Source organism: Chiloscyllium punctatum, chromosome 24, assembly GCF_047496795.1.
Source record: "Chiloscyllium punctatum isolate Juve2018m chromosome 24, sChiPun1.3, whole genome shotgun sequence".
Lineage (NCBI taxonomy): Eukaryota > Metazoa > Chordata > Chondrichthyes > Orectolobiformes > Hemiscylliidae > Chiloscyllium > Chiloscyllium punctatum.
In genome coordinates this window covers 75,513,179-75,536,928 of record NC_092762.1, presented here as the reverse complement: position 1 = coordinate 75,536,928, position 23,750 = coordinate 75,513,179, and the positions used below count along the sequence as shown (strand labels likewise).

At 43.2% G+C, this 23,750-nt stretch overlaps 1 protein-coding gene across 7 annotated transcripts in view; it reads left to right on the top strand.

The window, feature by feature from the left end:
- Positions 1-23,750, top strand: part of LOC140494706 (transducin-like enhancer protein 4) — a 217,021-nt gene that overhangs the window by 29,897 nt on the left and 163,374 nt on the right. For all 7 annotated transcript variants that reach the window (XM_072594216.1, XM_072594215.1, XM_072594211.1 and 4 more), the window contains exon 4: positions 9,408-9,452. In XM_072594216.1, the coding sequence (XP_072450317.1) occupies positions 9,408-9,452 (45 nt within the window). The remainder of the gene's footprint in view (positions 1-9,407; positions 9,453-23,750) is intronic.

Sequence of the window (23,750 nt, the reverse complement as noted above, 5' to 3'; positions counted from 1 at the left end):
GACCAATGTCATGGTCAAGGTCAGTTGTGACCAGGATATATATCCCACACTGCATGTATTTCAGATGACTTCAATCTCTGCTGTCTGCTACTAAACACAGTGGCTTACAGTGGGTTGTGTAGATAAAGTGTGGCACTGAAAAAAAGCGCAGCAGGTCCAGGCAGTATCCAAGGTGTGGAAGAATCGACATTTTGGAGGGGATCCTTCATCAAAGCCTGATATGATGGGCTTATGCCTGAAATGTTGACTCTCCTATTCCTCGGATGCTGCCTGACCTGTGCTTTTCAAGTGCCACACTTCATCGACTCTGACTCTCCAGCATCTGCAGTTCTCATTATTTCCTAATCGTTAACAGTCCCCATTAATAGCTGTTTTTCCCTGCGTCCATATCGGTATTCAGTCCTTTGCCTGCCCAACAGTTTTCTTTTCTCTGTCTCTGTCTCTGTCTCTGTGTCTCTTTCTTTCTTTTTCTCTCTGTCTCTCCTGTGCCTGTTCTGGATGTGGTCACAGCCATTTTCCATTGCCATTCTGTCCTCCTGCTTTCAATGAGTATGGAATGGAATGCAGGTCATGCTTGCCTCCTTTGTCCTTTGTTCCTGGCACTTCCTGTCAAGCCCGTTGATACTGAACTTCACACTGTCCTACGCACCTCTTATGAATTAATCACTTCATCTCTCAACCTTGCCCCCTGAGCCTCAGCCCTTCTATGTCAACCATCATGATGCCTTACCCCCTCACACCACTCCATTGTACCCAAGGAGATTGTGGTCTCCATGACCACACCTTTCTCCCCCCTCCTCGCCTCCTCGCCCCCCCCCCCCGCCCCCCCAAACGCTTGCATGTTGAGTTTCGCCCCTTCATAATTATTGTCCTTCTGCATCCCAGCAACCCATCTGTTGTTCAATTTATCTATCCTCTGTTGATTTGAGACAAGAATTGTACAAGGTTGGTCAAACATAACATTGCAATTGGAAATGCTTGCAAACTGACTCTGATTAACTGCTTAGTAATTCAATATTGTGTTTTAAACTTTTAATGGAGTTTACCAGCCAGTGTGCGCTAGCCAAAATTCCTTCCTCAAACAAATAATGCCCGAAAGCAAATGACCTTGTTGTTTGTCCCATGTCTGTGGGATAATGCTGTCATTGAATAGCTGTCTCATTTGTCCATGTAACATCTGAAACTGCATGACAAAAGTTGCCTATTGTGTGAAGTGCTTTTGAGAGGTTTCAACATGAAACGCATGATCGATACCAGTACATAGCGATTGAATTTGGAGGTAACTAGACTTGCCTGCAGCTGGATTGGTTTCAGTACAATCAAATTGCAGGGGAGATTAGGCTAGAGTGGCTGAATAGCTTGCATCTGCTCTTACATTTCTATTACTGATTGTTGGCAACAACACTGGATTTATTAATAATTTCAAAAGATCAGGACATTGATAAATGGGAGTGACAAGCTCCCATTTATTCTGGGTCTTTCATGATTAGTGGACACTTCAAAGCAGTTTACATCCAATGAGATACTTTTGGACCATACCCAGTGTTTTAGCATGGGACGAAAATGGATGTGTATGGTTCCAACTATTAGCTCATCTTGAAATCCCTACCTACATTTTTAAAGTTAACTGGGTACCTTACCCATGAGGTCTTACACGGGAGAACTAAACTCTTTTGGAGCGGTCACTTTTTTTCTCTGCAATGTTTTGTCCCTCAGTTTCTCATTCCTGTGGTTGGAGCACAGTGTGATCATTGTTCTTTGGAGGCACAGTTCTGTCCTCAAACTCATCATAAACTCTCACCCAGCCCTACCAATTTCATGATTGGATAGGGTGGAGATTCCCACAGGAAATTACACGTCCTCAGTAATGACATACGCTAATGGTTATTAATGTGAAAACTATGCAGTAGCATTATGCAAAGCCGAAATAAGAGGGGACACAGTGTTCTTGCCAAAGGAGACCGATAATGAAAGGCTGACCTCATGACTGTGGTTGAGTTCCTCCTTTTAACTGATAGGCTTCTCAACAAACAGGCCATTTCAAAGTGGTGTCCTGGCTTTCTGCTTTGTTTCTCTCAACAACAAAACCAGAAGGAGGAAGTTTTCTGACATGCACATCATGGAATATCAGAATTATCACAGAGCAGGAAGAGGCCATTTGGCCCATTGTGCCAATCTCCTGCCTTTGCTCTGTAACCCTGTGCACTCTTTTGATTTTAAGTAAACGTCTAATACCCTCATGAATGCCTCTATTGAACCACCCTCCTCCATACTTCCAGACCATAACTACTTGTTGAGTAAAACAAGTAATTTCATGCTGCTTTTGCGAAACATTTTAAGTTTCTCAATCATCTTGTGAGCGGGATTAGCTTTTTCCCCTCTCTCTCCTCTTCCCAGATCCAGATTCGGAAAAAATCCGTACTCCTCTTCACGTTCTCCTTTCCATTCCAGGTGGCTTCAGGAGTAACTCCGACACACCCACCCCTCCCTCAGCTGAACCAAACTTACTGGGCTCACCATTGCTGGTGGCCAGCTACAAAAACTGTGCACAAGATGCTGGAGCAACAAGTGAAAGAGTGGAAGTGTTTGCTAATTCGAATGAGATGGGAGGAGGTTTGGGTGGAATATAAACACTTGCGGAGCCCTGTAATGCTGAAAAAGCCTGTGTCTGGGCTGCAGTATATCATGTACTTATGTCGAAGTAGCTGTTGCATCATGATATTAATGCAGGGCTTACAACAAAGTCATGTTGCTGGTTCGTAATTTGTTAAGTCTTAAATGCAGCCTGCACTAGTCTAATTGTACAGCAACAGAACAGCAAGGGTGACTTTTCCAATGCTGACTTGCAACTAAGAATTCCAACCAAGCTTCTGGAGTTAGCTTCTGTAACACAAATATTGTTTCTGAAGCATTGTCATCTGTGGAGAGACTTGATCTGGCAGTATGAGGGAGTGGAATCGAAGTAAGTACAGATAATCTGGGGTTTAAGAGGCTACAGCAGTCTAGCCACTGGAACTGTGCTTCTTAATTCATCCTCCGAGTCAGTTTCCAATGATGCGATCAGTACTTCGCATTTGTGAAAGGTGACTTCCTTCATGGTTCACTGGGTTAATGAGTTTGCAGGACTATTTCTCCCATTTACACCAGAAAATCTTGGGCTTTGAATCCCAGTCCGCACTGTTGCGGTTGTATAGGCAAGGGAGAAGTACAAATCAAGCAGGATCCGAACCTTTCTTTTGCCAATTGCTCTCCTGTGACTTCTGTATAAATATTTGTCCTGCCTCTTAATGTCCTACTTGATTCCTTTATCACTATCCCTACAGGTTCCAGAAATCTCAACCTCCTTTTGCAAATCTATCTCTTGTGTCAGTAGCCTGACAGCCTGAGGGAGTTCTGGCCTGTGTTCTTCAATCTTCTGATTGCAGCCTCTGCCCCCTGACCCCTCACTCCCTCCCTCTCCCCTCTGTTCTACCAGTAACAGTGCACATTCCAGAGCTATCCCACTCATTAAGCTTCGAATGCCCATTCCAGTCATTTTTCCGACCACTTCATTCTCCTGCTCATCTATGTTTCAGCCTCTGGCCAAGTGTACTCCATGTGAAAACTCTCGATCGATGCAAGTTGTTATTGATGTTATTCCTGTCACCATCTGAGGCTAATTTTATGGGTTTGGTGGGGGGGGGGGGGGGAAGCGAAGCGAAGGGATAGTTTCTGCAAATTGCCATGGTTCCTGTCTCTGAGGAAGGAACCACGTCATGGAGATCAGACAATAATGCCAAGAAATGGCTGGCTTTTGTACATGCCCTCTTTTCTATTGACAGTGAAGTGTGACTGACTTGAAGCACTTTAATGAAGGCCAGTCAGCACGAAATGACCCTACGGTTGCAATCGTAAAGAAATTTGCAATGTAATACATTCCATTGTTAAAACAATATGCTGTACATCAAATTTCACTTGATTGCTGCAACTATCAAATTTCTTGTTGTCAGTTACTGCGTCAGACTGCAATTAGACAAGTGATGCGATTGAAAAATGACAATCTAGCATTTCTACTATTGTCCTTATTGTCTTCATTCTCAATGCAGCAATCCTTGGCTATGGGATAGCACAGGCAGCAGTGGGAGATGCTGCATAAGGTAGAAAGGAAATGAAGACTGAGTTGATCTTTCGAGCTGTCGGGAGAAACGACCAGCTGAACCCATGTGTTAGTTTTCCTTTAGATCTCCAACATTCGGCACCTTCCTCCCTCACCTCCTGAAGCCTGGGGGAGGGTTCTGCAGTTGGAACTACTTTGATTAGCTGGAGCTACTTTATCTTCAAAGTCTCACCCAGTTACTCCAGTCTGCATACAGACTGAATACTGTGAGTGGGCTATTCGTGGCCAAACCCAACCGTACCCCAGCCACCTGATGGCCACAATTGCAGATGAGAAATCGCAGAATGGTTAGTAAGTCATGATCTAAGTTGCACTGCTTGAAAAGGTGGTCGAGCATACCCTATAGTGGCTGCAATAGGAAATTGGAGAAATATTTTGGTGGAGCGATACTTGTAAGGGTCATGGGAAATGGGCAAAAGATTGGAAGCTCTTTTTTTCAAGGAGCTGGTACAGGTGTGATGGGTTGAATGGCCCTCTTCTGTGCTGACTCTATCCCTGATTCTCGGTGGAATTCTCCACATGTGCTGCTTGACCAACTCTGAACTTACAGTATTTTATTTTTCCTGTGATTTATTTCCAACTTCCGGTAACCTGCAGTAATTGGTCCTTTGAAAGCCTCCTTGTTTCAGGGGATATTCCTGTTTGTAAAGTTTAAAATTTGACACTACCCAAACTTCTGTTTTCCTTTGTTACTAGTCCTACCCCCATCTCCATTACTAGAATTCCCAGTGGAATGTAACTGGTGCTGACTTGACTGCTGTTTTTTGTTTAAAATCTAACAAATGTAGACAAGCGAGAGAGTACTTTGTATATGTCCTGGGTAAATATAATCTCCAAGCAGCTGGGAGGCATTGCTGCCTTAAAACAAAGAATTACTGGTTAATATTTTCCAGCCATTCCAGTAATAAATTCCAGCAAAACCCTCTCCTCCCCGTGATCTCACTTAAACTAGTGATTGAAGATTCCAGTCAATGTTATTTATATCCTGGAGATATAATCACGCATGCACCAAAGCAGCAGGTAGTGTGATGTTTATGATGTATGGATTCCCTTCACTGTGTTTCTTCTGGAGAAAGAATCTGAAACCTGTGTAGTTCAGAAGGGAAGCTCTTTCAATCTAGATCACAGCTCTAGTCTGCTGGTGCCCTGAGCAGCAGTTGTTAAGTGGATTGTCAGTTGGGGGCAGCATGGTGGCTCAGTGGTTAGCACAGCTGCCTGACAGCGCCAGGGACCCGGGTTTGATTCCAGCCTCTGGCGACTGTGTGTCTGTGTGGAGTTTGCGCATTCTCCCCATGTCTGCATGGGTTTCCTCCGGGTACTCCGGTTTCCTCCCACAATTCACAATTAGGTGAATTGGCCATGCTAAATTGCCCACAGTGTGAAGGAATGTGTAGGTCAGATGTATTAGTCAGAAGTAAGCATATGGTAGGGGAATGGGTCTGGGTGGGTTACTCTTCAGAGGGGTTCAGTGTGGATGTGTTGGACCAAAGGGCCTGTTTCCATACTATAGGGATTCTAATTCTAATTTATAGGGTGGCATGCTGGTGAAGAAGTTACAGGTGACTGGCATCGCCCCCTGCATTCTGGGCTGCAGCTGACTCTGTCTTGCAGAGTCTGCACTGGGTCCTAATGAGCTGAGAAATCTCTAATGATGTAGGCCACAGGGAATAAAGGAGAGCTGGAGTTTAACGGATATCTGAGGTCCCTGGTGTAGAAGCGATTTGAGATCTAGTCAACATGAATATTCTAAGGCCCTCCAGCAAACTTCCTCCCAGACTAGGCATTCCAAAGAGTCAAGAGAAAGTGAGGACTGCAGATGCTGGAGATCAGAGCTGAAAATGTGTTGCTGGAAAAGCGCAGCAGGTCAGGCAGCATCCAAGGAACAGGAGAATCGACGTTTCGGGCATGAGCCCTTCTTCAGGAATCAAGCAAGAAAGCTGCTTGCAGTTGACTGAAAGGTGAGCTGTAATTTGGACAGTTCACTACACAGTATGTAACGCGTGGCTTTACTGATAGATTTAGTTTTGAGGTATCTTCATAATTTAAGAAGAGGGGTGTATGGTGAAAGAGGTTGGGTAAGGTGGTTGGTGAGGTTGTTGCTAAAATGCCGATAATGCACTTACAAAGGTGAGAAACCGGGCAGAGAGCTATTGGCTAGGGTGCCATCCCAGAGCTCTGCTTAGGGAGGTGCCCATACTGGAGACTGGCTGATCTGTGTACAGTTTAGTCTCACATCAGGCAATCCTTTAACTCGCCCAAATTATATGGTGATACAATGGATAATGTTGGTTCATTGTATGTGGTGGTTTGTGTGCAGTATCTGTTAGGCAGTAGCTGAAGATAACGCACTTGTTTAACTATTGCACAATCTTCAGGCCAAACTTGCTTGAACAAAATGATGTCAGAGAATTTTGAAGAATGTGGTCAGCTGAACGCTTAGTTTCATGCTGTTAGAAAAACACCATCAACTTTAAGGTTTTACATCTTCCAAACTTGTACACAGCACTTAGGCACTCCTTGTTAGTGCCATCAACATCCTGGAGTTACCCTATACAATAACCTCTGGGTCATAGTCCACACAGGTTTAAGAAGCCTTTGTGACACATTCCCATACCAACATGGGTTGGGAAATTCGAGTGGCATTAGCTCTCAAATCCCCTGAAAAAGTGGGGGGAGAAAATTAACTTTGTCCAGTCCAAAGGGCTGACTGCCTTTCCCCTCGCATTAAAATTGAGCTAGAGTTGGATACTGCTAAGTGGAGGTCCACTCTCCCTGTTAGTAGCAACATCCATACTCTTTCCATTTCCCACATCCCCCCCCCCCCCCCCCCCCACCCCCCCCCCCCACCCCCCCCCACCACCAAATCCCTTCCTCTCATCTACTCTGTGTGTATTCAGGCAGTACCTACTGGTGGGGAGGGCTCTGAATTGGCAGCACACTGGCCCAGTGGTTAGCACTGTTGCCTCACAGTACCAGGGTCCCAGGTTCGATTCCAGCCTAGGGTGACTGGCTGTGTGGAGTTTCTACTTTCTCCCAGTATCTGTGTGGGTATTCTCCGGGTGCTCTGGATTCCTCCCACAATCCAAAAATATGCAGGCTAGGTAGTGTCCAGAGAAGTGCAGGATAAGTGGATTAACCATGGGAAATGCAGGGTTACAGGGATAGGTTTAGGGGAGTGGGTCTGGGTGGGATGCTATTCGATGGGTCGGTGTGGACTCGATAGGCCGAATGTCCTGTTTCCACACTGTATGGATTCTGTGACTCTATGAAATTGTTTAGATGGCATAACCAATGTGGGATCTGGGCTACTCTCCTCACCAGCCCCATGATAATCTCTCTGTTGGATTGCTGCCTCATGACACCTGCCTTACTCTGTCCTCTGTGTCCCACTTTGCTGTCAGCACTTTCAGACAAATCCTCCTCCTTCCCCATCACCCCTTCCGTCGCATCCTAAAGTGGCAACTGATGAGAAAATTATCCCTTAAAATGTGAATGGAAAATTAGCAGTAAAGAAGAATCCCTTTCCACATTTATCCGGATGTCAGTTGGCAGAAATTAATTTATTGCCATTGTTTAATGATACACCTCATGGATGACCTTATGACAGCTGATGGCCTGTGTTTGTCATTTGAGTACATTGTGAAATGATTGCTGAAGAAGAGTTGTATTGGATTTGAAACATTAACACACTTTCTGAATTCACCAATGCTGTCAGATCTGTTGATTTTTCTCCAGCACTTTCTCATTTTATTGCGAAAATCGAGGCATTTTTGAGTGTGTTGTCCACTATATCAGCTCAGTAGGTCCTGACTAAAAGGCCAATGGTCTTTCTTCATCCAATCATTTAGAAGCTGATTCCATGATCAGTTAGCCCATTTGCTGCGAGGGGTTCTTGGGAAACCACTGTCAGCTGTCAAGGGACTTTGAACCTCATGATTTGTCTAAGTTAATATAGGCAATGTCTGATATTTCCTGAGGTGTACTCCTTGTGAGTGCTGTTATTTGACGCTGTATTAATGAGTGGGAGTTCATTTGGGTGCACAGTTGGTTGGACAGTTGGTTTGTGACAGAGTGATGATGACAACATGGGTTCAAATCCCACATCGGCTGAGGTTACCATGAAGGACGCTTCATCTCAACCATTCCCTCACCTGAGGCATGATGACCCTCTGGTTAAACTCAGCACAAGTTCTCTTCCCCCTCCCGCTCCCCCTCACCGGACAGCAGCCCTATACTCCATTCGGACTGGGGTGACCTTGTATTTATTGATGAGGCTCCCACTTTCTTTTACAAGACATTTAGTTAGCCGCTACGTTCATTGATTTAGTGTTGTTTGGGGGGAAACCTGACTATTTCAAACAGTGTTTCATGAAGAGAGAAATCCTTCTTTTATTTATGTATGGATTTCAGTTTCCTTGGAATCTGTGTTGAGGAATGCACTTTGAAACCCAAATGAAATGACAGACATCAGTGGATTCCAAATAAGAATGGCCTCCAGTTGGATTAGAGTTCTTGGGGGAAAGTGACAATGAAAACACAGTACTAGTCGTAGGCATTTATTAAAATTCTGTCATGGGATATGGATGTCCCTGACAAGACAAATATTAATTGCCCTGAACTATGAGTGGTTTGCTACACTATTTCAGAGAGCAGTTAAGAATCAGCCATAAAGAATGGGTCTGGGGTCTCTCATAACAGACTGGGTAAGAGGGGCACATTTTGAATTCTAAAGAACATTAGTGAACTGATGTAGGTTTTCACAGTATTTGATGATGGTTTAATGATCATCATTCGATTTTATTAAATGATTTAAAAATGCAACCAGCTGCTGTGGAGAGATTTGAATCCATGTCTCTAGAGTTTTAGCCTGGGACTCTGGATATCCAGTTGATTTGAGATCTCTCCTCCCAGCTTGCTGTGTCCCAGTTTGATCAGGGCTGGTTCATTAGCACCTTCCTCACATTGCTCTGTTTGCCTTGATACCTTTACCATTAACACTTCAGAAACAAACTGCTTTCCCATTTCATCAACGACGCAGTGAGTGAATGACAAAGGATATGTGAATGTAGGAGGGTGAGAATAGGAGGATATACTGACAGGAAAGGAGGCAGTGTGGAGTATTCAGCATTGGCAAAAACTAAAGGGGCTGAAAGGCGTCTTCCTCTGTGATTAAAACCATGTGAGCTTCAAACTGCAGATTCACAGTTTCCCAGCATTAATGCTCTCTCTCCTTCCCTTTTTTGTTTTCCAGTACTATGAAATGTCCTATGGCCTGAACATTGAAATGCACAAACAGGTAAGCTTTTCTGTCCAAGTGGTTGGTTGGCAGATAGTGTTGCTCCATTAATCTCTGTTATTGCATCTTCCTTTTCCAGAATGACACTAATCTCTCCTATCTGCACACTGCAGTCACAGGCTGCGATGTGTCTCTGCATCCGATTATCATCCATCTCGAGCTTTGGTGACAGGGATCCCACAGGAATAGCTTCAGACACTGCACGGATCCTGTTAAAGGCAGTAGGCCTGGTTGGACTAAAGTGGGGCTGGGAGGCAGCTGTTTGCTAGACCTGCGCCTGGCTACTCCTCACCCATTCACAAATCTGGTTAATCAACTAAACCACTTTGTGAGTTGAGGCCATTAAGTTCAGAACAGACACTGTTTCACCAGCATTGTTCATTTACTGAATTATGTGGCTCAGGAGTGCGTTCAGTCTTTCAGTGGCATTGCAAGCTCCCCAAGCCGCCTTCCATACACTCTGCAGTTTCCTAACCCTTGCTCAAATCCTACACCATGCAAACATTTATCCACTTTTATTATTAATCAAAATTAGAAATCTGAAGTGAAAACAGCAAAGGCCTTCTATGCAACAGGCTCATCAGAACTGAAAAAGCAATAAAGGCAGCTGCCTTTGAGATGGTCAGATATGATCATGTTGTCGCACAGCTCCCGGACTAGCAACAAAGAGGCTAAAATAGTCCCACTGGCAATTGGAGTTAATCCGTTTGATATCCAAGAAAAGTTACCAAATTGAAACTTGATAGGCTGAATGGCCTACTTGTGCTCCCACTGAAAATCCACATTGCTTCCTCTTGTCGTTCAGAATAATGGTGTCCATCTCTGATCTGACCAGTACAAGGATCCCGTCCCACAGTGTCTGACCCTTGGTGCCCTCTGAAATGATCTATTACATTTACTGCAGTGGTTCAAGAAGTTAGCCCATATCTCTGGAGGGGAGGACAATGATTTATCAGAACATTTTTAAATTGAACTAATCAGAAGTCTCTTCCCCTTGCTCTTGATTGGAATTGGGCTTTGTGGTATTATCAATGATATTGATGTGTCTAATGAATTATGTAACATCTACTCAAAGAAATAGGCTGTTTGGTACAACGTATTTATGCGTAACATGGCCTTCGTCTTTCTAATTTTCATTTAAATCTCTCAGCATACCCATCAATTCCTTTGTCCATGTGCCTATCTGGTTTCCCCTTGGATGCGTCTATTGTGCTCTTCTCAACTATAAGTTTCACCTTCTTGCTACTGTCCAAATGCTGCAGTTTCTCCTGAATTCAAATGTACTGTTGCCTATTCTTCAGTTGATTGTCCCTAGTTTTAGTCTTTCCACTGGGTTCAACCTAACTAACACCTTCATAATTTTCAATAAATAAGCCACCCTTCAGTCACCTTTGACCTAGAGTAAAAAACAATCTAAGTTGTTGTGGTTCTGTTCGCCGAGCTGGGAATTTGTGTTGCAGACGTTTTGTCCCCTGTCTAGGTGACATCCTCAGTGCTTGGGAGCCTCCTGTGAAGCGCTTCTGTGCTGTTTCCTCCGGCATTTGTAGTGGTTTGAATCTGCCGCTTCCTGTTGTCAGTTCCAGCTGTCCGTTGCAGTGGTCGGTATATTGGGTCCAGGTCGATGTGCTTATTGATTGAATCTGTGGATGAGTGCCATGCCTCTAGGAATTCCCTGGCTGTTCTCTGTTTGGCTTGTCCTATAATAGTAGTGTTGTCCCAGTCGAATTCATGTTGCTTGTCATCTGAGTGTGTGGCTACTAAGGATAGCTGGTCATGTCGTTTCGTGGCTAGTTGGTGTTCGTGGATGCGGATCATTAGCTGTCTTCCTGTTTGTCCGATGTAGTGTTTTGTGCAGTCCTTGCATGGGATTTTGTACACTCACCAAGACAAAGGACCCGATACCCAGCATGAGCAAAACCAATGTAGTGTACAAAATCCCATGCAAGGACTGCACAAAACACTACATAGGACAAATAGGAAGACAGTTAACGATCTGTATCCATGAACACCAACTAGCCACGAAACGACACGACCGGCTATCCTTAGTAGCCACACACTCAGATGACCAGCAACATGAGCTCAACGGGGACAAAACTACTATTATAGGACAAGCCAAACCGAGAACAGCTAGGGAATTCCTAGAGGCATGGCATTCGTCCACAGATTCAATCAATAAGCAGATCGATCTGGACCCAATATACCGGCCACTGCAGCGGACAGCTGGAACTGACAACAGGAAGCGGCAGATTCAAACCACTACAAATGCCGGAGGAAACATCACAGAAGTGCTTCACAGGAGGGTCCCAAGCACTGAGGATGTCACCCAGACAGGGGACGAAACGTCTGCAACACAAATTCCCAGCTCGGCGAACAGAACCACAACAACGAGCACCCGAGCTACAAATCTTCTCTCAAACTTTGAACAATCTAAGTCTGCACAAATTAGTTTTATTTTGTTTGAGGTGAGACTGTTTGTTTTTGCTAAAATGACTGATGTTAATCTATTTATTTGTGCTAATGCAAAGTGTAGTGTTAGTGCTTTCAGGGACTACTGACAGACACACTGTGCAGCTATTGCATTTTTGGTTGCTTCAGGGATTTGACAGAAAAGTCAAGAGGCAAACTCCACCATCAACAAACAGTGGAAGGGGCTGCCGTAACCTTGAAAAGGGATTGCTATAATATGTTTCCCTGGTCGAGAATATTGAATCAAAGGCCCAAAGAGAACCAAATCTGCAGTCGGATCAGTGGCTGTGTTTGGTGCTTGGGCCTCAAGGCAATTGTCCTGATTTAAACACCGTCTGCCTTCCTGTGGTTGTCTAACTCTCAATTATTCGCCATGACGTCCAAACAAAAACTTGAGTTACTGCAGCAGTTTGTTATTTGGTCGGAGTAATATCCCAGCACTCTGTTTTGGCTCCACTTTAGCTTTTCACTGTATTCCAGTTTGCAATCTTGGATGCGATGACCCTTGAGGTGATTTTTCCAGAGGCCTTTCCCAGCCAGGCGAGGTTTTGGGCACAGACCTGTGCCCATGACTGGCAAAGGGAAGGTCGATGCTGTGGTTAACTTGTCACAACAGAACGCCTTAACCATTGACTGTGGCAGGCTTGGAGCTCAGTAGTGGGGAGGCTGGTATGTGTTGTGCTGGGTGATGTCAGTTTTGGTCTGGACTGCAAACAAGCACTGAGAAAAATTGCTTATGTGATGTGTTTGTGCCATGATTAGTTTGTGGTCTGTGGGTAGTGTGTAATTAAAGCTGCTGCTGTTTTTTTTAATGCACTTTTTGGTCTGTGTAAACTCTGCTGACTGTATAGGAGTGTTTTGAGTGAGTTTACTACGCTGAAACCACAGGTGCAAGTAGGCGGTATGACAGCGTCAGCAGCTCAACCACTTTAACCAGAAGGAGCTGCTCCAATGCTCGGTCCTGTTGCCAAATGGGGACAAAGTTAGCTTCACTCAGTAGACTGTGCTGCTATCTCTGACTCGGATAGCTGTGAGCGGCAAGGCCACACCAAGATTGACCTTACTAGTACCAGGCCAATACTGGCAGAAAGTGTGACCTGGTGGGAAGTGCCATTCCTCAGAATGAACCGTTCAATTGAGTTCCTGTCTGCTTGTCCCAGCGGTTCCATTGAACTCTGGAAGCTTCCATAGCGTAATCTAGACCGTTCTGCAGATGACACCAGGCAATACCTCTCTCTCACTCTCAACCAACACCCACTGAAAACTTACTGCTTATCATTTGTATGATGCTATTAATGCAAATCAGCTGCCATTTTTGTCTACATCACAATAGCAGTTCATGTTATGAATTGAAAGTGATCAGTGTGCACAGGCTGTATGTTAAGTGCCTAACTACAGGGACAGGTTACACAGGGGACACTTGCTTTCTTTGGATACAATAAATGAAATAGTAATAATTATTGATCGAAGATTGTCAAATTGAGATGTTTTTAATACGGTGAGGGGATGGGATAGGGTGATAGAGGGGCAGGAGTGCAGAAAAGAAACGTCATCTTCAATTTTGAACTGGGTTGTTCAGGACTAACATCAACAAACACTTTGCCACAGAGAGAATGTGAAAATCTGGAATTTGCTCTCTGCCCAGAAAGTTGCTGTGACCACATCAATAGAAAATGTCAACACTAAGATTGATTTTATATTTTTGTTGGTTAAGAATAATGAGGGATACAGAACGAAGGCTCCTAAATGGAGTCGAGTGCAATCTCTAGGATAATATTGAATGGCAGAACAGGCTCAAGGATTCAGTCAATGGACTGAATAGCCTGCGTCTACTCCTGTGTCTTATGGTGAAATCCAGGTATTCGCATTAAAACGCCCCCATTTTGTCAAACCTGCTTGGACTCTTTGAGATGGACATAGCAATGTAGAAATCTGGGAGCCTGTTTTCCAAGACGTTGGGCAGAATTTTCCGAGTCAGTTTGGAGGCAAGTTCTGAGATGTGAAGGTTAGGATGCGTGTTGGATCATTACCCAACTTCTTTCTGTTCTCTTCTGGCTTTCCCAGTGCATGTTCCAAGTTCAGGCAGTAAGCCCCATGATCAAGCAATGAGCAACTGTTTTAACCATTCATTCCTTGCTTTCCATTGTGCACCATGGAGTGGAATTGACTTGCCAGGGATATTGAAGTGAGTGCACAGAGCCAAAAGCCACCTCTGTGAAAAAGATAGGCTGGGAAAGCTTTGACAAGGAGCTCCAGCCCTGGTCAGGTTTGAGCCTATTGTTGCTTCAGAGAATGAGATCGCACCATGACAGCTAATTGAAAGCCTCCATAAGCAGCTTCTGAATATTTCATTCCCTTTCAGCTGAGTTTTCTTGCCTGGCTTCACCACAGTGTGGGAACAACTTGGGCAACTCCACCTTCCAACTCAACCAAGACCCAGGAGCAGAAATTGCATCACCAACAGCTGCAGCTATGTGGTCCTCTGAGGCAGAGAGAGATCCATCTGGAAAACCAGTCTTTGGGCAAACAATTAATTCTCTTGACATTGTTTGAGAACCAGTGCCTTGGGAGGCTGGGAGCCTCCCAGTAAATTCTCCATCACCTTGCAGCCCCCTGAAACAAAGTTTTCTTCCCAGTGGGGCATGATAGCCTGTGACATCAGTGACTGACCTACGGGCCTGTCACTTACAGGCCAACCCCTCACACTCTGTGTCCAAGACATTGCCTCTCACCAATTGTGTATTCTCTTCTCCAACAAAGAGTGAGAGTGACTGAGAGCTGTGAGAATTGTCCAATGGTTTGTACATGTGGTGATTTTATGGGTTTAAGAGGTGTATTTTTTGTTTTATGAAGGGAGGTTGAGACAGAAGTGTGAAGCATTCTGTTCCTAGCCAATAAAGTAAGCACCTTGTAATGCCTTGGGATTTTCTTTAAAGTTGGAACAACAGAAGCAGTTGGATCAAGCTCCCACAGAACTAGGATTTTTGTGTGGCTTTCAGTAGTTGTTGGGGTTGTAAAAGCCGCTACATCTGTCTGTCACTCTCTGTTCCTCTGTGCCCCTATTTGCTACAGCTAAAAGCTGAGGTTCTCCTCTTGCTGCTAGAATTGCGTGTGAGACAACCTATTTGACTGAATTTGCATTTGCCAAGAGTGTGCTTATGAGATGTTACTGCATTGTAATGAGTAGGTTATTATTTGAAGTATTTGATAGAATTACAGTAAAGCCTGTTCTTTAATTTTATTTTGTCTATATTTTAACAATAATGTGTGAATAAAGTATGTTTTGCTTCAAGCCTGACAGTTTGACCAATGACTTGCACTTGGAATGCAACACCTGACACTTACCTTTTAAAATGAGAAAAAGTTAGGACATATTTTGAGGGAGTTTGGTCTGATCCCCAACCGTATGAGAGGAATGAAGGACATTACTTGTGGAGGATCACTGTGGCAAGGATGTGAGAGGATGTGATTGACACAAACCATATAGCCAAGATTTATGTTGGGGTATCATGGTGCGGTGAAATTATAGAGTTTATCAGTGATTAGTTTCAATGAATCCTCTTTGAGCTTTCCTCTTTGATTTTTGCATCAGGTAGGCAGATACTTTGCATGTCTGCGCTTAATGTGTTCAGAGTGATGAAAATCTGGAACTTGCTACAAAGTGGATCGATTTGAGATCAATAACAAAAAAATACATTTAACTGCAAGCTAGTGGAATCTGTGAAGGACATAGAATACAAACTGTAGACAGGGTTCAGTGAAGTAACATGGGAGAACCTGTATAGCATAAATACAGTATTGACCAGTTGGGCTGAATGGCGAGGTTCTGTTCTGTAAAATCGATGCAATCCTGCATATATTTAATCAGGGCATTACAATAATAAATCCTGACTATATTACACCTGCATTGTAGCACGCTGGGAATATCCAAATGCAATGTGTGCAATACAGTCATTCAGACCATGTAATATTAAATATTACACAAGATAAACCAGAGAATCCAGGTCTGTTGACATAAGGCAGAACATTCTAATAACTGCCCCTAATGAGGGTGAGGTGACATTGCTTATTAAGGAGAGGGCATTTTTCCCAACTTAGTTATCACTGAAATCAAATACTCATTATTATCATTCTAGAATTTCATGAACTCCTTCAGCATCAAAAGGAGATTTTCATCGTTAAAATCGAAGCCAATTCCTTTTCCCTAAAAGCAAACAAGTGGCTAATGCTTGCTGTGACCATCTAGCTGTTATTTAGAGATTAAGTGTGCTGTGAGTTTGATTCAGGTCAGAAGCAGGAACTGTGTGTGTACACACACACACACACACACACACACACTTTTTTTGCTGCAAGACCTCCAACCATTGGCTGTGTTACTCTGCCAGGCTGTACACCCTTCTGTGTTTTACTATTGTTGGGGGATATAGTAAAAGATGGTAATGTGGGGCACCATGAAGGTTAAAAGGAGGAAGTGAGAAGATAAAGGGAAATGGGAGTCTTGATTAGGTTGTGCTGCTGTTGGGGTTTAATTCCAATGTGCACTTATCCCTGACTGTTATACAGTTTCAAAGCGATTCACATGGAGTTACTTATTGAAGTACAGCACCTGTTGCTGGGCAGTCAAAATGGTCAAGAGCTTAACAACAATCAGGCAACAGGGATGCAGGGGATGGTTAAAAGATCTAATTATCAATACTCTGGATCCTGAACAACTTTGGTTAGTGGTCTCCATGCAAATCAGGAAGAAATGCAACCAGCAACTCTGCTTTATGGAAAGTTTCTTTTAAGCTTTTAACTGAACCAGCAATACTGATGGAAAGTGAATAGTTCCCAAATTCTTACCCATACTTTAAAAAGACATGATTATCAGAGACCCAGATTTCTGTGTAACCCACAAGCTACTGTTAGCATTTCAGTCACTAGTTTCTTTTATCCAAGGTTTAAGCTTCAACGTGTCCTGATTGGAAGGTTGGCGGGGGAATATGAGGGTTTGACCAGTCCTGGCATCTTGAATGTCCTTGCGTGTTTTTTCCTCATTGCTCCACCATTAGCACTGCTTTCGTTTGCTCATTATTAGTCCCAGATGTTCTTTCTTTAACCTCTCTCTATCTTGATCATTCTTTCGAGATGTCCCTTATGACTTAACCTTTTGGGACAGTGTTTGGCCACCTGTTAGCACCAGACCTCATAATGTAATATTCTAAGTTTTTTGTTAGTGCACTATTGATGTGCTTTTCGGTGATTTGTTACACTAATGGCGCTATATAAATGCAAGCTGCTTTATTTTTGTATGGAGGTTATGGATCTCTTAAAAGCTGTATCCTGTACCCTTGAGGTTGGGATTTCTGAACGCAATTACTTCAATGTTAACAATAACACAAGCTTTAAATTAATCCCAAGAAAATACACCCTTTGAATTTAGGGAGTATTTCATCTACTAGAATTCTTAAACCCATTCCATTGAACTTTAGGTTGTCTATCCCTTTGCTTTTCATTAAAATTAAGGAATATATTTTAGTACAGTGTCACAGGAAGAGAAGATGTTGGAGATGTGTTTACATACTGGCTTCTAGTTTAACTGTTGTTCCATTACTTTACATTATAAATATTTCAAGCTGTGGATATTAAAAATTTAAGTGTTCTGATTTTGGATTTAGCCACCAATTAAACTCATAAAATTGAATTCCATCAGGAGGAAATACACATAAAATATGATGGGTATCTTGCCTGACTTTGGAGCTAGAAATAATGTTTGAGCATCACCAGTTGGAATTTCCTGTGTTATGTCAATGCACAATAAAAGTTCTTATTGTTTTGAATTGAGACACTAAAAACTACAGCAGGTCTTATTTTCAAATGGGAGCATTAGTTAATCAGTAGCACTTAGGAGAACCATTAATTGAATTCTCCGCAGTGCAAACCATTGAGATTAGAGGGACCCTGAATGGAACTGATCGAACAATAATGATCCAGAGCATTCTGTAACTGCACTGCTAACTGATTATTGTAATGCGAACAGTTATTGATATTCCGCCCCCCCCCTCCCCAAAACTATAGTCGATGTTTTGCCACAATAACATTTTATTCCAGTCTTTATTTTGTTCTTCTGTCTCATTTATCTTGGAATGAATCCATCCTATCAAGGTTACCTTCTTGTTTTCTTCACCTTAGTCACTTGACCAGTGCATGAATTAAGCATTGCTATGTTTCACTTGCACTCTGAAGATCTTATGAGATTGAATTATAGCATCTGCTGAGAACAGGAGGCCTTCAAAAGGATTGATGCATTAATAATCAATAGGTGAAGGATGGCAGAGACAGCTGAGTTTAAGGAGCAGTGTACTTTCTGCTCGTGTTATTGATGCCCTCGTTATGAGCTTAGACGTGTCTAGTGTAAATACAGTGCTTCAATATTCAAAGTCCTTTCACCATGGGCTCAATTCCTCCATTCCAGTGTGGCATTAAAGGTGAAGCAGTCTGTGCTTTGGAATTGGCACAATCCACAGGGTGGTACCCACACTTTGATCCCATTTGAGTTTTAATTTTCAGCAAGCAACATTAACACACGGAATATGATGAGGTTAAAACTCTCTCACACTAACTTTTACCTCTGACCCATGGCAATGAAAAGGAAGTGGAGCAGCAGGAACTGAAATAAATTTGATTAAGGCCATTTGATAAGGTTCCACACGGTAGGCTATTGCACATAATAAGGAGTTTTGGGATTGTATCGGAAGTTGGCTAGCTTAAAGAAGACACAGGGTGGTGATTGATGGGAAATGTTCATCCTAGAGCTCAGTTACTAGTGGTGTGCCACAAGGATCTGTTTTGGGGCCACTGCTGTTTGTCATTTTCATAAATGATCTGGAGGTGGGTGTAGAAGGATGGGTTAGTAAATTTGCAGATGATACTAAGGTAGGCAGAGTTGTGAATAGGGCCAAAGGATGTTGTGGGTTATTGAGGGACACAGAGAAGATGCAGAGCTGGGCTGAGAAGAGGCAAATGGAGTTTAATGCCAAAAAGTGTGAGGTAGTTCAGTTCGGAGGAAGTAACAAGAATGCAGAGTACTGATCTAATGGTAAAATTCTTGGCAGTTGTAGATGAACAGAGTTCTCTGTGTCCAGGTGCATAAATCCCTGAAAGTTGCCACCCAGGTTGATAGGGTTGTTAAGAAGGCATATGGTGTGTTGGCCTTTATTGCTAGGGGGATTGAGTTTCGGAGCCACGAGGTCATGCTTCAGCTGTATAAGACACTGGTAAGGCCGCACTTGGAGTATTGTATGCAGTTCTGGTCCCTGCCTTATAGGAAGAATGAGGAAGTTTTGGAAAGGGTTCAGAGGAGACTTACTAGGTTAGATTACTTACAGTGCCGAAACAGGCCCTTCGGCCCAACAAGTCCACATCGACCCGCCAAAGCGCAACCCACCCCTACATTAACCCCTTCACCTAACACTACGGGTAATTTAACATGGCCAATTCACCTAACCTGCGCATTTTTGGACTGTGGGAGGAAACCGGAGCACCCGGAGGAAACCCATGCAGACACTGGGAGAATGTGCAAACTCCACAGTCAGTCACCTGAGGCGGGAATTGAACCTGGGTCTGTGACGCTGTGAGACAGTAGTGCTAGCCACTGTGCCGCCCACAAAGGGGGATGCTACCTGATATGGAAGGAAAGCTTTAAGAGGAAAAGTTGAGGGAACCGAGGCTGTTTTTATTGGAGAGAAGATGGTTGTGAGGTCACCTAAATGAGACATGTAAGATAATCAGTGGGTTCGGTGGGGTGGACAGTGAGAGCCTTTTTCCTCAGATGGTGAAGGCTAACACGAGAGGACGTAGCTTTAAATTGAGGGATGGTAGATTTAGGACAGATATTGGGAAAGTCTTACTCCGTAGTAGAGGCATGCAATGGCCTGCCTGCAACAGTAGTAGAGTCGCTGACATTGAGGGCATTTAAACAGGCATTGGACATACATATGGATAATAATGGAACGGTGTAGGTTAGATGGGCATCAGATTAATTTTGCAGGTCCGCGCGATATAGAGGGCTGTAACGTTCTGTGTTCTTAAAGAGATTCTGAAAGATTGAAATACTTTCCGGATGTGGGCTTGCCTTTGGAACCTTTGGCCTTCCCCATTAGCGTGTGGACTGCTATACTAATGAACTATGTAGGTCAGCATGATGCACGACATAGATGCTGCCAGATCTTCTGATGGCTGTTTGGATAGTGGTTTTTGTTCAGTTGGCTTTTGCTCTCTGGGTGAAAGGGAGGGGGTGGCCCGTGCTTAACTCTTTGGCTGATCTCCTGTAGCCCTTGCTGGAACGTACAGCTTCATAGGATATTTGGGGATGGGATCCGGTTAATTAAGATATTTGTCCCCCTTTGGCCTCTCTATTAACCTGTTGCCAATCATACCTGCCTTTAGGTGCAATATTACAAAGCAGAATACAGTTCACACCTATAAGGAATAGAGAATATGACACTTCTCCAGGTTAATTTCCAATTGAACTTACTGGTAGACCTAGAGGTATTCCACAGAATTTCAGAATGAATGTGGGTAGGCAAACACCCAAGTATAGTTTTCAACATACAAACAGGAGTGGGTCTCTTGGATGCTAGAGCCTCCTTTGAAAGATCGTTGATACTCCAAATTCCTGACTGTGGCTCATATCCTTTTATCCCTTTTGTTTATTAAGAATCTAACTATCTGTGCCTTGTACAAAAATTCACCAGCCTCTGTGGGAATAAAAAGTGTAATCTCTGCCTGAAAGGGCAACCTGTTATTTGTAAGCACTGCGCTTGCTGACACTCTGGCAAAGCACAATAGCAGCGATCTCCCTCATTAAATATAGTTTAACAACGAGTGAGAACTGCTGAATAATAATACTTTTCCTGAAAGAGTAAGTCATTTTAAGGGAAATTTAAATGTTAAAGTAGAACATTTGTTTAACAATGGGCTGAATATTGTGCACATGTGCAGTTGCTAATAGTTGAAGATGAAAATGCTCAGTGTTGGTGTCTGTAGATGTATCAGTTTTTTTAATATATAAACAGTGGTCCCTAGCTCTACAATCTCCCACATCCACCCAGTCAAAACCCCTCAAGATGTTTCTATTAAGTCACCTCCTTCTCTTCTAAATTCCAATGGATACACGCCCAATCTGTCCAACTGTTTCTCATAAGACAATCTGTCCATTCCAGGTATTAGCCCAATAAGCCTTCTCTGAATTGCTTTTGATGTATTTACAGCTTTAATCATTAACATCTTCCCCTCAATGGGGAAAAGATGCCATTGCAGGCAGGATTCGCATACTTTTTCTATTCTATGGTGTGAGACACCACTTCAATGACTAAAAGTGACTGCTTGTTATACAGTATTACATGGGCAGCGACAGCCCAGGAACAGGCCATTCAGCCTGACTGGTTTCTGCTGCTATTTTTGCTGCAGAGGAACCTCTTCCTCTTCATCTCACCATATCCTCATAATCCTCTGCTTTATTCCTGGCTATTTTACAACTTCCAGTCTTTTTTATTTTGTACATTCTGCTTTGAAGGACCTACTAACACAGGGTTTAAGTTTTGCTCATGTGTGCCTCTGAGGATTATATTTCAGTATTCTTGATGTTTGACTGCAGAAACAGTGCAAACTAAATTAGATAAATATGACAAGTCTAGCTTGCCTTCAGAAGAGATCTTTGCATTTCTGATATAACTCCAGTTGTTTTTCTCCATTTCCTTCTCTGTGCCCCTCCTGACAGCTCATACTGAATAAGCTAGGTCGTTATTTTGATTACTTGTTCTTTCAACATGGGTGTCAAGGAGTGAATCTCGGCTGTTTGACTATGGAAGGCCTCGAAGCAGAATTCAATCCTCAGCTGCAACATGGAATTGTAAAATGCAGAAAGACGCCTTTTGGCTTGTAATTCAAAGAGCAATCCAAGTAGTTCCCTCTTTCCTCATCTCCTTGCATTCTTTTTCCCTCTAATTATTTGCCCAATTCACTTTGATAGCTACTTTTTCCAACACCCGCTTGGGCAGCGTATTCCAAATCCTTAACATTTGGCTATTTCCGCATGTGGTCAGTAGCAGGAACCTATCCATCTTCACCCATCCAAACTCCATTCTGCTCCATTGGGCGAAACTATAGAAGGAAGAGTTTTTTTTTTAGGAGCCTTTAGTGTAAGGCCCTGTCTGCAGCACTAACGCAGTGGGGAGCTGATATGCGTTGGCTGTGGGCGAGCTCTCCAATTAGGGACCCGGCAGCTTGGTTGGGATTGAGCCTGGTATCTTGTCACCATCATAACCTGAAGTTGAGTCCAGCTCAGACTGATGAGGTTAAACGTAATACCAGCTGTCAGGAACAGAGTATGGGAAATGGATTCCGGCAGCCAAAACACGGGTCCAAATGGGTGCAGGTCCACAGCAGATGAATGGCTGTGAGTTGGCATGAACATGTTTTAAACTGACAATATCACACAGGGAGACTATAACAGATGCTCGTGCGCTACTGTTCTCGCAGTTTCGCACAGAAAGGTCACAGGGTTGACCGACGTGGGAAATGAAAATGTCAAGGCTGGTGCAGTGCTTTTCTGAGGTTAGAGGTTAAGACATGTTGTTGAAGCAGAGAAGAGGGAACATTGTTTTTGCATTTGACTGTTCTGCTTCCTGATCAAGAAGTCCCAGATGTTGACACAAAGAGTACAACATGGAATACTCTTTAACACACTGGCTTTCATTTGAATACAGGCAGAAGTTTATTCTGCTTTCAATCTTTTTTTTTGAAGAAAACAAACTTCTTCATCTATTTTGCAAAGGTAATGCCACAATCCGATACTCAGGCATGATAGATCTGACAAGGCAAACTTAGCAGGGAACATCAAGGGCTATTTACAGAGTCTGTCTGATGTTGTTCCCTTTCCATCAATGTGGGCAGGTTGTGTTAGCAATGCACGACATTCCCTGCAGGTTGCAATGAATAATGAAGTGAGAGCGTTGACTCGAATGTACAGTTAACTGTTGTGCCTATAATAAGTCCCAAGGTTGAAATAGAGTAACTGGGCACTGAAGAGGGATCAAACCGGAGAACTGAATTGATGCAACTGAGACCACCACATCCAGTTCAGTGTTTTTTACTACATTGCGTGAGGAGCAGTTGAGCACATTTATGATTAAATAGTCATTCTGTACAATGACTTGCATTTGTATAGTGTTCTTAATGCAGCAAAATGGACCTTTGTGCCTAGGAGTGTTACAGAATTGACACCAAGCCACATGCGCTATTCGGACAGGTGACCAAATGCTGAGCAAAAGAGGCAGGCTTTAAGCAGCATCTTAGAGAAGAGGCAGGCAGAGAGGCTGAAGGGTGGAATTCCAGAGCTTAGGGCCTGGACAGCTGATGAAAACAGCGGGGCGTGCTTCTTAATTGGCACGGTTCCCATTTGAATGCTTAAGGAGATGGTGCTAAATTCCTTTGTGCTACATTTAAAGTTTAGACAAGTTAATAGCTGCACTTAGAAGAATTTAATACAATATCTTTGAGCTTTGACACAAGAACTATGCCAGTTAGTAAACACCCGTCCTTGTGGAGAAATATTGAAAACAGAGTAGGCCATTCAGCCCCTTGAGCCTATTCCACTATTAATTTAGATCGTGGTTGATTTGTGGCAGAACCCATTTATAAATAGACTCCACTTATGATGAATTATTATCTATTAATATACTGGAAGCAACTGCAGGTTGCTTAACAGTCACTACTTTGTTAAAGGATGGAAATATGAAATGAATAAAATCATTGTGTTTATCTTGCACTTTTATGAGGAAATGATTAACA